The sequence below is a fragment of the Camelina sativa genome, chromosome 5, assembly GCF_000633955.1.
Source record: "Camelina sativa cultivar DH55 chromosome 5, Cs, whole genome shotgun sequence".
NCBI classification, from domain to species: Eukaryota; Viridiplantae; Streptophyta; class Magnoliopsida; order Brassicales; family Brassicaceae; genus Camelina; species Camelina sativa.
The window spans coordinates 9,914,624-9,928,297 of NC_025689.1; the positions used below are offsets into that span (position 1 = coordinate 9,914,624).

General features: G+C 38.7%; 2 protein-coding genes across 13 annotated transcripts; both read right to left on the reverse strand.

Annotated features, from left to right (window-relative positions):
* Nucleotides 3,511–6,289, reverse strand: LOC104786367 (choline-phosphate cytidylyltransferase 1; the record flags this gene model as incomplete). The annotated part of the gene is given in 8 exon segments (XM_010511758.2): nt 3,511–4,095; nt 4,213–4,311; nt 4,854–4,934; nt 5,028–5,183; nt 5,258–5,300; nt 5,477–5,572; nt 5,674–5,787; nt 6,173–6,289. Coding segments are annotated over 8 exon segments (913 nt in total), but the record flags the coding sequence as incomplete, so codon positions are not given.
* LOC104786368 (protein FAR1-RELATED SEQUENCE 2-like) lies at nt 6,790–11,012 on the reverse strand. Of its 12 annotated transcripts, none has more exons than XM_010511760.1 (8): nt 10,811–11,012; nt 8,367–10,366; nt 8,220–8,276; nt 7,915–8,046; nt 7,758–7,820; nt 7,530–7,595; nt 7,339–7,407; nt 6,790–7,061 (listed from the first exon to the last, which is right to left on the reverse strand). In XM_010511760.1, exons 1-8 carry the CDS (start codon nt 10,872–10,874, stop codon nt 6,993–6,995), a joined length of 2,520 nt encoding a protein of 839 aa, XP_010510062.1. In that variant the 5' UTR covers nt 10,875–11,012; the 3' UTR covers nt 6,790–6,992. The 12 variants fall into 12 exon arrangements, 10 of the variants coding, with proteins under 10 accessions (XP_010510062.1, XP_010510061.1, XP_010510064.1 ...); XM_010511759.1 differs by having other exon boundaries at nt 7,339–7,413; XM_010511762.1 differs by having other exon boundaries at nt 7,339–7,413; nt 7,516–7,595.

Below are 13,674 nucleotides of genomic sequence, written 5' to 3' on the forward strand. Positions count from 1 at the left end.
TATCCTTTGATGATATTTCCCTTTCTTGTGATCTCAACCAATCAATATGACCTTAAGTCTTCTTCTTTAGCTAGGAGCATCTTTGATAGGCTGAGACAAACCTCTACAAAACAACTCATGCAATTTAGCCCTTCCCTGATCACTTCTTCACCATACTGTTTCTATCTCCATTAGATCGCAACACTCCACGAGCTTCTTCAAGAATACATACAGGCTCAAACTGAACCCAAACATGTGGCTGATGTCGAACTCCACAGTCACCTGCAGCTTTGACCTATCTTCACCATTTTCTGTAATGGGCTTAGATATAATACCACACTAGGCCTTTGCACAGTTACCAGAAACCCAACATAACACAAGACCACACAAGATCAATTCCTCATCTTTCTTAAGAGGCATCAGCGACAAACTTCAACATTAGTGAGGATCAAGCTTCATTCCTCACACAAGCTCTTCTTCACTTCCATAGACACCCAGATTCAGAGATCATAATTCTTTGCCGAGAATCACTTCCTTTCTTTTCAAATTAGAGAAAATAACCAAATTGAGTTATTAACTCTTTCTCTAAAGTCCCAACACAAGTAACACTTGTGATTGAAAAGAACCAATCAAACGACCATTGAATCCTCAGCGGCAGAGAGATGAACGTCTTCTTCTCTCACTCAAAATCAGATGTAAACCACAACACTTCGTCTCTCTCTCTTTACCGTTAGAGACACAGAACAAGGACTCACCCCAGATTTGGGTTATCAACAATGAGCATCATGTGACATCTTCTTAGCCTCCAACTCACTTTATAATTTCAAAAATGATGTAATTCCACCTATTGCTTCCAGCTTCTTGTGACAACGCACATACAACGGAGAATCTCTGAGCATCAACAGATCCTTTATTAATTTCATGGCAAACACCAAACTGGAGCAGAAGACTCTCGTTGACTTGTTGATTTTTTTAAACCAGATCCACACGTGGTAAAAACCTTCACATGCCCAACACCTTAAAACAACTCCTTGTGGGCTTTTATTGGGCCTGATTTACGAATTTAGATGAAAGCCGACCAAAAACACAAAATACCCATGTGAGAAAACCTTTCTCATTTCTTCGACTACAATTTCTCACGGCACGAGAACCAAGACACCTTGAAGATGACACTGAAAAATCCGATAAACTGTACAAACAACTTCGGACGAGTTTGAAAACAGATCCGCCGTCGTCATCTTTCTCTCATCTCTTTGTTCTTTATTTTCACCAACCTGGATAGAACCCATCACTTGATTTTCTCCAAATAAGATCATAGCTCTTCTTCCTCATCTAGACACATCTCAGGATCTAACCTGTTAGAGACAGTATAATCTCAAATCGGTTTCCTGCTCTGATACCAATTGAAAGAATGAGATGCGTGCTAGATCTACAGACTTGTATGACAGATATGTATGAGCGATGCTTAACAGAGAGATGAAAGGATAGTGAAGAGACGACACAAGAGATTTGTTAACGGGGTTCGGATAACCTACATCCCCGGGACCAAGTCCAGAATCATTCACTAGAATAAGAACGCAAAAGTCACATTTGCCAATGGTATCTAGCACACACTTGTGCCTACCACTCTTATCTACATGAACTAAAGGAACCACCACTCTTTGTCTTTTCCGACTAGTGTGAACCTCTACAAAAACCACCAACAGATTTTCTATCTTGTTGGTGGGACAACACCACACACAACATGTGTGCTTCTCTCAATTTTAGGTCTAGGGTGCGTGAGCTTCTCCTTGCTACCACCTCTTCCTTTTATACCTCTTAGAGTTCTCCACAAACCCTAGATTCCACAAGCTTCTTCCTCTTGTCTTTTGGGTAAAAGCTTGTTCTCTTTTTGTCAACTTGACCCATGCTTTTGTTCCTGTCGTACCTAACACAAGCATGCTTCTCTGACACAGCCGTTCCACTGTTTGCTGCAACTTGACGCTTTTCTGCTCTGTTGCACTACACAACCTCTTCACGATTCATCTCTTGTTTCCAGCTCTGTAGCACTACACAACCACTACAAGTTATCTGCTCTGTTTTCATCTCTGTTGCACTTCAAGTTTACTCAACTGCTAAACAAACTTCTGCTAAGTTGTATGATGCAGCTGATACCTTCTTTCTGCTCTGTTGCACTTTCAGAGTTACTCAACTGCTAATGGAAGACTTGTTCTCATGAGCTTAAAGCATGATTGTTTGATCTCTCACTTCTTGGATCTTCTCACTAAGACTCCAAGGTTCAACACGTCACTTCATTCCATGTGACTTTACACTGAACTGTCTTGGCTGTAGTAGATTCTCTGATTCTCTATCTGAGGAATCACTGCGTCTGTGTCTGTAGCTGGTTACACATGCTCCAACTTGATCAATGCTTCTGTTTCTCAACATATGTTTGTGTCTGACTTGTTAACTGCAACGTTCACTGTATCTGTGTCTGTATTTTCGGTTGTATAAAGTTTACCTATTGCTTCTTGATCATCTCTCTTGATTCTTATAACCAGTAACAAGACCAATATATCTTCATACCGTAAGTAAATGAATCTTGGTCTTAAAAAGCTATTTCTTTCGTCGGAGTTTTAGTCGCCTAGTGCGTATTGTAGACATTCGATTCAGCAGCTATCATATATATGAATTCAAAGTTCGAAATTGTCATTTACCCATAAATAATTTTCATTTTGCAAATTAACCCTAGTATATATACTTTATGTTTCAAACAATTTGATTTACTATTAATTTTCCAAATTATATATAATATGTACAACCAGTTTGAATAGAAAGCTAATTTTCTAGTAAAAGCCGTTGGCCTGACAAGCCCGGTCATATTATTTAAACTTGTCTAACTAATCCTAACGTACTAAGTAATTCATCAAAAAAACAAAAAAGAATTACGTATTACACAGATCAGCAGCAAATGTGTTCAGTCATTTATAAAATGGAAATTAACGATTAATTTAGCTAGATATGTATTGGAGAAGCTAAGCCTCGAATCTCTCTATTTTCTACTAATTGTCTTTTTGTAAAGCTGCGTAACACTTAATTAACTGAAATTAATCAATTATCTCACGCGTTGATATTTTTAATTTGTGGCTCTCTTCTAAGATACAAAATCCTTACGAGGGACAAAAGAAACAAAAGCGAGAGTTACTTACCAAACGGAGTATAAAAAATCCGTTTGTGGCTCTCATCTTACTTACATACAAGTCCTGATCTGGGCTATTTTAACCTTTTCTTTCTTCACAAGTTCATAGACGATTTAGCGACTGATGAGAAATTTTACTTTCTAATTTAGTGATCATATTTCTAACAACATTTTTTTTCTCTATTATACAAAATATCAAAAAATAGACCGTCAAAATCCCTTGGAAATCAACTATCTTGACGAGTTATGCCCACTGAAAACCGTTAAGTAAAAAAAAAAAAAAAAGAGATGAACCGAAATCAATGAAAAATATATTTAAAAAAAGAAAAACGAGTCGAGTTTCGAACTTGGAAGATGATTACAACGATGTTTACTTTGTGGCACACACGAATCATTTGACTTATCCTGTTTCAGACAATTGTATTGTTACTTCATAACACTTTGCCCATCATAAAAAAGAAGAAAAAATACATGAAAAAACATGCGTATTCAAAAATCAACAAAGATGAGACAACTCTCACCAAAGACAACCACGCACGTTCGTTTGTTCAACACACACACACACACACACATCACACTCTCTCTCTCTCTCTTTCTAAACTTTGATATTATATGTTAAGTAGATGTATTTCACTGATCCAGAGAGAGAGAGAGAGTGACAGGCTAAAGGGAGTTCAGTAGAAGTGGCCATAAGTAACTAACCTGCGGTTTATGGAAGCCAAATTTGTTTCTTACTTGTTCTCTTTTGCATCCGTTTTAACCGCGTGCTCTTTCTCTTCTTCCTTTATTTCTTCCTCGTCATAGAACTGTTCGTCATCACTACCCATGTCATGGTCGAAGTATTCTTCATAGAACTGATCGTCTGTGTCATCATCCTGACCGTTCTCCAGCCTGTCTACCGACTTTTGTCGCATTATACTGTCTACGATTGCAGTTCCCTGTCAACATTTTACACATTTGTCAACTTTAATCAAAAGTTATACAGAACATAGTATTAACTTATTAATGTATTACGTATGTGTCCAGTTAATAGTGTCTTCAAGATTTTGACTTACCATCTTATGGCAACCTTCTTCAAATATTTCAAGAAATCCAGCGACCCAGCGATCTGCATTTTCAACCCACTCGTTACGCAGCATTTTTACAGTTTGGATCTGGAAAAAAAACCCCGCTTTTAGAAATCAACAAAGGAAGGAGTAAGAACAGGCAATTAAAACATCATAAGAAACTTCTGCAGAATCAGCTTGTTCAGTTAAGATAGATATCGCACATGAACATAGTCATCAAATATCATATTATTAGCTAAAGCATGAGATTATTTTAGAGCAGCAGCTACACGTGATCAGGCTGCTACTACAGGGATGAAATTATTTAACAACTTGATATTGCCAGGCACTGCTACTATACATAAAAAGAAGAAAATCCTTTTAGTATTTTGACAATTCAAACGCGAAAGGATTAACAAGCATCATGCTTTCTGCCTAAGGCTACTTAGCAAACCCAGTATAAAAAAACTTAACGAATTGAACAAGATTCAAGTTTTGAGAATTTGGACTGCAAACGTGACACTGTAGGAGTGGTTTCCACACAGTCACTGAATATTATGATAACCAGCTTATCTAATAGAATGCAATACAGTCAAAACAATGGACATATGATAAGTAATTAAGTAAATGGAAGTTGAGAGACGACATGCCTTTTCTCCCACTCTTTCTTGTTGTTCTTTGACCCTCTCCTGGAGTTTCTTTAGCCTCATATTAACTCTAAGTCTCTTTTCCTGTAGCAAATTGACAACCCCAAAGTTGATTACTCCACAAGAGAAAATTTAACAGAACAACGAAAATGAAGAGGTAAGAAACTGATGTCATGCCTTGACAAAGCTAACTCCAAGATCTTCCCTTGAATATCCTCTATCCAAGTTACGCATGACATACTGGTTGTAATCTTTCACTATTCTCATTATTATGTCCGAGGTAGATATTCCTTCAGTTCTCATAGTTTCCTTAAACCTCCCAACTTTCTTAACCTGTAACAGATGCTCAGTTAAAACAGAAATATGAAAGTGCCAAAAGCAGGAGTATGATTATTCTCCAGACTCACAAATTCATAAACATCCTTTCCAGCTCCACTGGAATCAGCATACCTGTGTATGATATATATACAAAGAAGGTTACTGTCGTTCTAGAATCATCTGTATAGAAAGAACACCAAGCAGATGCCAGATAGTAATATACAGTAAAACTAAGTTTCCACCATAACTAACAACAAGCAGATAGTAATCAAAATCGAAATTAGCAAAAAAAAGACACATGTTCTTACGGAAGTGCATCGTGGGCGACATAGTCAATATGGTGCTTGTCAAGAAACTCCTGGTTGACCACCCATGGTGCATCTGGGATGACTTCATCCACCCACCTGATTGATAAAACAAACGGAGTCCTCAAAACCCATTTCGATACCACTTCCATGGCTTCTTACTACTAAACACAAACATAGGAGAAGACAATAAATTTTACTTGCAATGCCGAAGTGATTCATATCGCTCTTCAGCAGTCATTACAGTCCTTCCCTTGTACTTATGGGTAGTTTCATCGTTGCAACATCCAACAAGAAGGTAAGTGTTTGGAAACCTGCTCAAGTAAATCCCAAAACCATAGCAACATCATAAAAACACGAAACCATTATTCGTATATTTCTCTCAATTTATGTCAAAATCAAAATTGAAGCACGAGTCCAGAAACATCAGCTATCGCCAAAATTCCAATCATACACTAAAATCATAGGCCACAAGGACTTGGACATAACATATTTTTGCAGTAATTTCAATCAACACACACCAATTTATCTCCGAGACTATCTACTAACGAAGATTCCTCTAACTACACGACTTACGATGAACCCAGACTCAATAGATCGCAGACAAATGACACTGAGACGGCAAAAAAAAAAAAAAAAAAACAAAATCAGGGATGCGAATTTAGGAAAACTACGTCCAAGAGATAAGAAAATACTAACGATTTCTTGGCCTGTTCGAGAGATCGAGCGTGACCAAAATGGAAAAGATCGTAGATCCCATCGGCGTAGACGCGGACAGGACGATCAGTGGGAGGGGAACTCTGGACAGCTGTAGAGGCGACAGCGGTGGAAAGGCCGTCGTCAGTGCGATCGCCGGTAACGTTGCTCATATTCTCCGATGAAATAGCCCGAAACCACCCCGCCTTATAGAAAATAAACGGAATACTAGAAAAAAAGGTGCTCCTCGCTTCCCTCTTCTCCTGCCTTCTTTTTTTTTTCTTTTTTTTTTTTTTTGTTTGTTTCGCGAAGAATATCCTCTAGGGAATATGGATTATAATAACTATTTTATTTATTTTGTTTAATTTTATTCTCTCAAAGTAATGTTGTGTTATATATGAATAAAATTATAGTATTAATCTGATATATTTGTAGGGTTTCATGTTAAGTTATTAAGCAGCTTAGTGTTTTTGTTGCAAAGTTGAAAAATTCGTTTAGTTTTCTTCGATATATTAATTCGTTTATGTCTTGACTTTGTTAGATTAGACACAGAAATGTTCAGAAACTGGAAATATCTCTACATTTCTTTAACAAAAAAATTAAGTTTCTAAAGGTTAAAGTTGTTCTTTGTTTTATATAAATGAATGTTTTGTTTAATTAAATTCCTAAAAGTTGGCCCATGATTCATACATTCACCTTCCAATCAGAGTAAATGTTACCTCAAAGCCAATTCCACAGTTTAAGAAGACCTTTTCTATTTCTGTACAAATAAGGATTCCAATTTTCTTAATGATTTGCCGAGGAACTCTTGAGCTTGTATTGTTTAACTGGACATACGGCGATTACTCGGATGGCTTGGACCAGAGCCCTGAAACTGTGAGGACTCCATTGTCTGCCCAAACAGTACAAAACATGCAACCAAGTAAGTAAGCAACCTTATACAAGGGCTCATTACAGAGGAATTGGCAGTCTCGGATCAATCTTGAATCAAACTGTTAAAAAAAGCCAAGAAGGAAGAATTTGGGACTTTCGAAAGAAAACATTTTCGAGGAATTGGGTTCCTTTTAGTTTGTTTTTTCTCTTCTTTTGTGGTGTTGATGTTTTCTCTACTTCTTGTCTGAACCAGTTTTTTAAAAGCATTTCCCTTGAACAGGAGTAAGGATACATACCATGTCGTGCAGAGTTTCTTCAATGTCATAGCAGCCACGAATAGCACTTCCCCTGAAACCTGATTGTCCCTGAAACTAGACAATCCACAGAACGAAATAGATCCTTCTTTCTTAGAACATAACTTGACTCAGAGAGGATCAGAACGGTAAGATATAATATCTCCGGAAAAAAAATACTTGAATAAACTCACAGCTCCTTGGATGCTTGGTTGTGTCTCATATTGACTCACCCGTCCATGAAGTGAATACATGCTTCCCTAAATCACCCAGAATATATGAGTATCAGTCTCGTGCTCCATTTTTAACTTCCAAAAACCTCATCAGACAATGTCAAGCGATTGAATTATGTTCGGGGATAAAAATTCACAGGTATAACCAAAAGCTTGGACGCTAAAAGAGAAATATATAAAGCATCTCACCATGGCTTGTATGGTTGGCGGGTGTCCGTAGTAACCATCTTGGGTGGAAGAAACAGATGAGAACTGCCAGAATAACAAGAACAATGTATAGTTTATAATAAAACCGTACGATAAAATTGTTAAACAACAAAACGAAAACTTACAAAAGTGAACCCACTCCTTGAATTGTTTGTTGAGTTGAATAATAGACCCCAAAATTTGTTGCACGGGAGCCCTGTTCGGTCTCTTCCATATCTGCTTGCGGAATGTAACAATTCTCAAACGTAGAAGCTCTGGAGCTAACTTGTTCCTGCACATGAAAAACCTACACTTAGTTCAAAAAACTCCAAAACATAAGCTTATTAGCATTAGAATGCATGTACTCACTATATATATTTGGATTAAAATAGTTTGGCATGAGTAACATTGGTAAGAAATGGGAGATTTCAGATGCACTAGCATGGTACAAATCAGATTACTTACGGTTTCTTGGGGTAGTTCTTCTGACCTGTTTGTTGCATCCTCTGGCCTACAGTAAACCTTTAAACAGAAGATAATCCATCAGATTTTTCCGCTACCTCTAGCAAACAACAAATAAACCTCATAAGATAAAAATCCATCTAAATCCACCTTTCTTTTCTTCTGAATTTTCTTTTTCTTGGACAATTTTGATGTACTTTCCAACATACCTTCACCTTCTAAGCCAATAGATCCACCCGTCATTAACTTATCTTGCTCTGAAGGAAACTTGGGAGAATCATTAACACAATGCTTCTTGGTTTCCTCCAACAACGTTAAAGCAGTCTTGTAGGCTTCATCTGATAAAGATGCAACTTCTCCCAGCTTAACAAAGCGCCTACAGAGATCATCAAAGCGTGCCATTCGATTATGAATAGCGACACATTTTTCTTTTTTACCCTCTATGTTGTTACATCTCTTTGACCAACGCTTCAATATATATTGAGATGGAATGCAGGAAACATCAGAGTTTTGAAGTACAAGTATAGCGTGTTTGCATAGGAATCCCTGGTACTCAAATAAATGACAAGAGCAGCACACATCCAACAACTCTTTGTTCAGAGCAACAGATAAATTTTGTCGTTCCTCAAAATCTTCGACGCGGAATATTGCTGTTGTCCCATCTTCTCTTTCTTTTCGGAGTTGACAAGAAACAACGCCCGGTACCTGAGCTTGGAACTTCTTAAAAGCAGCGTCAGTGTAGATCAAGGAAAGTTGTTTCTCGAAAGCCAAAGAAGACTTCACTGTAGGCTGTTTGCTCTGAGATTCCAGATCATCTTTTGCTTCCACATCAGATCGATACTGCAGAAACTGCCCGTAGAGTTCAAAGAAGTCCTTGAACGTAGCCTCTGAGTTCATATAATGGTCAAAATGAGCGGCAACACTGGCAGGTCTTTCAGGTCCAGACAGTCCAGCTAAACAAATCCCATGAAAATAAAGTGGAACCCATTTTTTACGATCTCTAAACAACAACTGAAGCCACTCATTTTCGTCAAGTTCAAATTTACTAATTATATTTGACCACCTTCTTTCAAATTGTTCATCTGTCCAAGAGCTGTGTACGCAATTTCTAAAACTTTCCACAAAACCATCATCTTGACTCACAAAAGGATTCAGCATCTCAGGAATCTTACTCAGCACACTCCACAAACAGAAGCAATGACGAGCACTTGGAAAAACTTCAACAACAATGTCACTGAGAAGCTGATCCTGATCTGTTATCATCACTCCAGGAGCATGACCACCGACTGCTTTAAGCCACGTCCGAAATATCCAAGAATACGTTGACTCACTCTCTTCTCCAATCAAAACACATCCAAGCAACACGTATTGACAGTGATGGCTAACCCCAATAAAAGGAGCAAACGGGATTCTGTATCTGCTCCTAACATAAAATGTGTCAAAGAGAACAACATCAGAAAAACTGCAATAGTCATGCTTGGCCTTTGCATCAAGCCAAAAGACATTTCTAACATGATTCTCACTGTTGAAATCAACCGCATAGAAAAAACCAGGCTGCTTATCCTGCATGTCCATAAAATGCTCCAGTAGTAACTTGAAGTCTTCCTTTTCTATAGCCAGTTGAAGACCTTTCTTTGGTTTGGCTAGCGCACCAGCAGGCTTGTTCTTTCCCCTTATGCTAATATATAAATCATCTGGACATATCTCATGGTTATGTTCTTTTACAAAACTATAAATAACCCATTTCTCATCTTCTTTCCTCTTCATATGTAGACCAGCTTTGCAACCCGTCTTTGGACAAGATCGTGGGTTTATAGCTGCGCTTATCTCGCGCTTGGTTCCAAATCTTGAACATGCTATCTTGACATCAATAAACTTTCCCGATCTTTTAGAACGACGGCTAGCTTTTATTGTGATCCCAAATCCCACTGATCGAGCGTACTCTCTGTAGAAATAGTACGCAGCTTCCTTTGACTCAAACTCCATCCCATCTCTGGGCTTACCAACCGTTGTAAACTGGTCTAAACTACGAGCAACGTTCCCACTCGTACTTGCCTCACAAAACTCATCTACATTACCACTTCTTGTTAGAAGATCTATTCCCACTTCTTCAACATCCATGTCATCAAAACTATCAGGATCATCAAAACCTACATTTTCGTCCAGTTTTAATTAAAAAATTTCAAGATCTATCTACATAAACATAGAATGTTTTTTCAAGATACACTCCGGAAATGCAGTGACATTAAACTTACAAATCCGGAAGACACCATGTTCGCTCAAACACTTGTAATATGTAAAGCAGCTTAATATTGAAGTTGAACCGAAACTATAACACAATTAAAACTAAAACGTACTTGCTCCAACTGTATTAGCCAAAAAAAAAAAATTACTAATTTCCACAATAGCAGCATTTTAGAGATTTGCTAGTTTCAGATGTGATATTACGAATTAGCGCATCACATGACATGAACATGGATAATCCAAGAAAGCACAACACAAAAGCTCTATATCGGACCAGAATTAAAAATTTCAACTTCCCAGTTCATCAATCTCGAAGGAAACAGAAACCCAAAAAAAAAAAAAAATCAAACCTTTCGAGCTCAAATCGTATTCGTCGTCTTTGTCTTCTATAGTTCCCCTAATTCCAGCTCTCATGGCAAGAAGGTTCAAAAGAGAGCAGCATCGCTTCGCGAGGAATAATGGAATCTGACTTGATGTCGGATACTGAACAGCGAATTCAAAATGAGAGAATTTTGGAATTTTTTTCTAAAATGTTCGGCTTAATTGTTAATAGCAAATCGACCCTTTTGTTTTTCTATTGATTTGGAAAAAGTCCCACCTTTAAAGAAGAAAAACAAAAGTTCCCAGACGTCGACGTTTAGTATTAAAATTTAAAAATACTGAGGTTGATTTGGCAATAATCTTAAACCGGACCTGGTTTTTTCCTCTTTTTTTTTTTAATTCGTTCAAACCTCTAATATATTTTTAGCATTTAAAAATTTTCGTTTAAAATTCTCTATTGTGACTTTTTCAGTTTTCTTTTCGTAATAACAAGACCTGAAGATGATTGGCTACGTTTCTTTGAACTTTTTTTGACCTGTAGAAACTAGGTTTCCACGATAAATTTGTTTAAAGCGGAAAACAAATTCAATAGAGCTATCTCTCTAGAAAATAGATCTAAACCTTGAAATTAGAAGTAAAGGAGAAGAACTCAAAAGAACTAGGGTTTATTGCAAAGAACGGAAGGAGAACTCAATTATTGTATTAGATTCTGTATGAATTACAATGGAGAAGTCTCCCCTTATTTATACATGTCTCGAGATCACACAATATATTAACTTTCCTTATCAGACGAAGTGAGATATAGAAAACTGCCTTATTGTTTGAGTCGGCTGCGCCGCATCGAAGTGGAGGTTGGTTTCTTCTTCTCCAAGACTTCGTCTCACCCGAATTGACTCTTGATGACCTAATTGATCCCCTAACCGGATTCTCGGTTAAATGTTCAATTAATGTTTCTGGTTTAGCTTGGTATGTCGGGGGTGCTGAATCCCGCACCAACAATTAGTCCCCCCCCAGTTCAATATATTTAAGATTTAATTCGAATATTTTGAACTATGGAAAGGGAATATCCGATCTAATCCATAAAGACTTAATTGATTTTACTCAGATCTCCGAATCATCTCACCGCATATCGTCTGGACGACACGTGTCGTTTCCGTCACATCCGCTAGCTCGGAATTCGAAGAGTCGCGTAGGTCATCATTACTTTTCGTAGGGTTGCTGCCCATTCGACTCTATAAATACGCTTCTGCTCTCGTCATTTCTCATTTTCCGCCAACAGCAACAGGTAACCTGCTCCGATCTCTCTTCCATTTTGTTATTTTTCTTCCACACTCTCCAAACTCAGGAGATGGCGAGCACATCGGAACCTGCCTCTTCACCGGAAACTGAAAGCGAGCAATTAATTTGTCGTACATCCAAACGAAGAACTCTCAATCCTGAACACTCCGCGCAGATCGGGGAGTCAAGTAGACCGGCTTCCGGAGTCCCGCCTCACCTGGTTCGCTGTTCAACGGGAACCTCTTCTTCTCAGGTGAATCCAACCTTGCCATCGTCAGTTCGTCACGAGGCTGAGACCAACGAACTGATTTCGGACGTATTTGCGCTAGAAGAACATCGGTTCGCACCCTTGGGATTTTCAATCGAAGATATCGACCCCTTGTTTGACCATGAAGGACGGATTGGAGGCGAGAAGAGTTCGAGTTCGATCAAAACTGTGAACGATATGCTAAACTCGTGCGGTTTATTCAATAGCAACGTCACAATTTTAATTCCTCGAGAAGATCAACGCCCCTGGAGCCCCCCGGAAGGGTATGTATGCTTATACGAGGGTTATTTTACCGAGTGTCGCCTCATATTCCCAATCCCGGAGTTGGTTTCAATCTATGCCGAAAGACGGATGATAGCGATCTCGCAGTTCGTACCCGGAGCCATTTGTAACTTCATGGCTGCCCTGACCATAGCAGCCGAAGTCGGAGTCGACCTTAGAGTTCAAGCTTTCGAACAGCTATCAAATTTCAAGCAATCGAAGAGTTCGAATCGCTGGGAAGTGAACATGAGACCGGCTCATAATTTCCTCGGCGGCAAACGAGTGAATAAATTCCCGAAGTATACGAACCAATACTTCTTCGTCCGCGTCGACCAATATTCATTCGCTAACCCGTTGGGTTTTCACCGGAGAGTGTGGAATGAAAATCCTGGTAGATTTATATTTCTAGTATGTTAATTGACTTCGGCACCTCTGACCATTTTTAACTTTTTCGTGTCTCTGCCTCCAGATCGTCCGTTTTGTGCAACGCGTCTAGCTCCGAACTATATCCTTGTCAGAGACGCTCTGCTAACCGGGAACAATCGTCAGTGGGATTCAATCACTCGTATCCGTGTCGAAACAGCAATGGGCAAAGCCAGGACAAATTTTCTAAGTTTTGCCAGTTCGCTAAGACGAACTGGCGGATGCCGCGTCATGGAAGCAAAAGACGTCCAGATTGTTCGCCGGATGCCGCGTCATGAAATCGTTTTCCGTTTATGACTTCTTTTTCTTTTTGTTAATCCTTGTGGGTCGGAGTACCCTTGTAAAACATTGCCGACCTGTTCGGCCCATTTTCTCTTTTGGAACCTATTTGCCGGAATTTTTCCTTTTCGTTAAAAAAAAGAAAACTGACAATTTCAAGAAATTTGTATTCTTACCATTTTCCATGGAAAGTTCCCAATTTTCCTGAGAGGTTTACCTCCCAAGGCTTGTATAAATCTAACCAGTGCTGCCCGCGGATCGTACATCCAAGAAAGCTTTTCAATCAAAAACAATGTCGAGCTCGGTTAGCAGCGTAGAATCCCCGTTGGTTGGCAACGATGTGCCAACGTTCTCGAATGCCGAAGCTATCGAAAGAGGGATGGC